Source organism: Pediculus humanus, genomic scaffold (genome assembly GCF_000006295.1).
Source record: "Pediculus humanus corporis 1103172107893 genomic scaffold, whole genome shotgun sequence".
Taxonomy (NCBI): Eukaryota; Metazoa; Arthropoda; class Insecta; order Psocodea; family Pediculidae; genus Pediculus; species Pediculus humanus.
Window position 1 is genome coordinate 1 of NW_002987468.1, and position 1296 is coordinate 1296.

Below are 1296 nucleotides of genomic sequence, written 5' to 3' on the forward strand. Positions count from 1 at the left end.
ATATGATACAAAATAGCTTGTACTCCTCTAGGACGTTCTAAAAAATTATAGACTCTTGTTTGTAATCTTCTATAACGAGCGTCGCGGCGGTTGGCGCGATAGTTGAGAGGTTTACCCAACAAACTCATGCGAGGTTGTTGGAGTCTACTTTTCGTTTTTTCACTTTTTCGCTCCGAGGACCTGTTAAAACACACAACAAACAATTTATTTATAATAACAAACAAATTCTATTTATAATTACATATATATGTATTTATTATTGAGTGAATGAAATTTAAGAAGAACCCAAACGTACACAACAACAACAACAACAACAACAACAATAATAATAATAATAATAATAATAATATGAATATGAATAAATCATAACGATTGACTTACAATTTTTTTTTTTTTTCTTTCGAACTAGATTTTCAACAACCAGAAAATTTTTCCATTTTATTTTATATTATTTCGAAATCTCGAATCTTTTTCATATCCGTTTCCGGCAAAGTAAAAAAAAAAAAAAAAAAATTGTATTTCATTTTATTTTATTTTACTTTTCTTTTGTAAACATTGATATTTTGCAATATGGCGTCATTGAAATTTAAACCAATAAAATGTTTTTGTTGAAAGAAAGAAAAATTTTTCCCATTCAACTTGCGTATTTTATTTGATTTCATTCTTATTATTATTATTATTATTATTATTATTATTTTAATAAGTTATTTTTCTTACGCATTCACGCACGCACGCACGCATGGAAAAATAAATAAATGAAAATAATAATAATAATAATGTTAAAAATACATTTTACAAAATGTCGTCTTCCCATATATTAATGTAAATGTCGGTTTGCGGTTAATGAATAAATAAAATGGCCTCACGTAAATATATATATATGAATATACATTTGTCGGGCGCCATTTTATTTAATTATTAACGTCCGGTTTGAACGATATAAATACAAATATCGAATCGACACGCCGGAAGTGACGACACCAACAACTTTTATTTTGTTTATTTTTTATTTTCTTATATTATCATCTTAATCGTCATCGTCGTCGTCGTCGTCGTCATCACGACTATAATTATCATTATTATCAAAACGTTTACGGTTTTTTTTACTCCCCCCCTTTTAATTTCTTCCCCTCTTCCCTCCTCCTCCCCTCCCCAACACAATAATTATATAAATCCGTTGCCACACTTTTGAAATTACGACCGACGATTAGTTATCATAATCGAACCCATCTCGATCAGGTGACGTGACGTTGTCATTAATTAATAATAATAATAATAATAATAATAATAATAATA

At 28.2% G+C, this 1296-nt stretch overlaps 1 protein-coding gene across 1 annotated transcript; it reads right to left on the reverse strand.

Moving 5' to 3' along the window:
* Positions 1-580, reverse strand: Phum_PHUM396060 (uncharacterized protein; the record flags this gene model as incomplete). The annotated part of the gene is made up of 2 exons (XM_002428612.1): positions 1-180; positions 540-580. Coding segments are annotated over 2 exons (221 nt in total), but the record flags the coding sequence as incomplete, so codon positions are not given.
* Positions 581-1296: the final 716 nt, after the last annotated feature.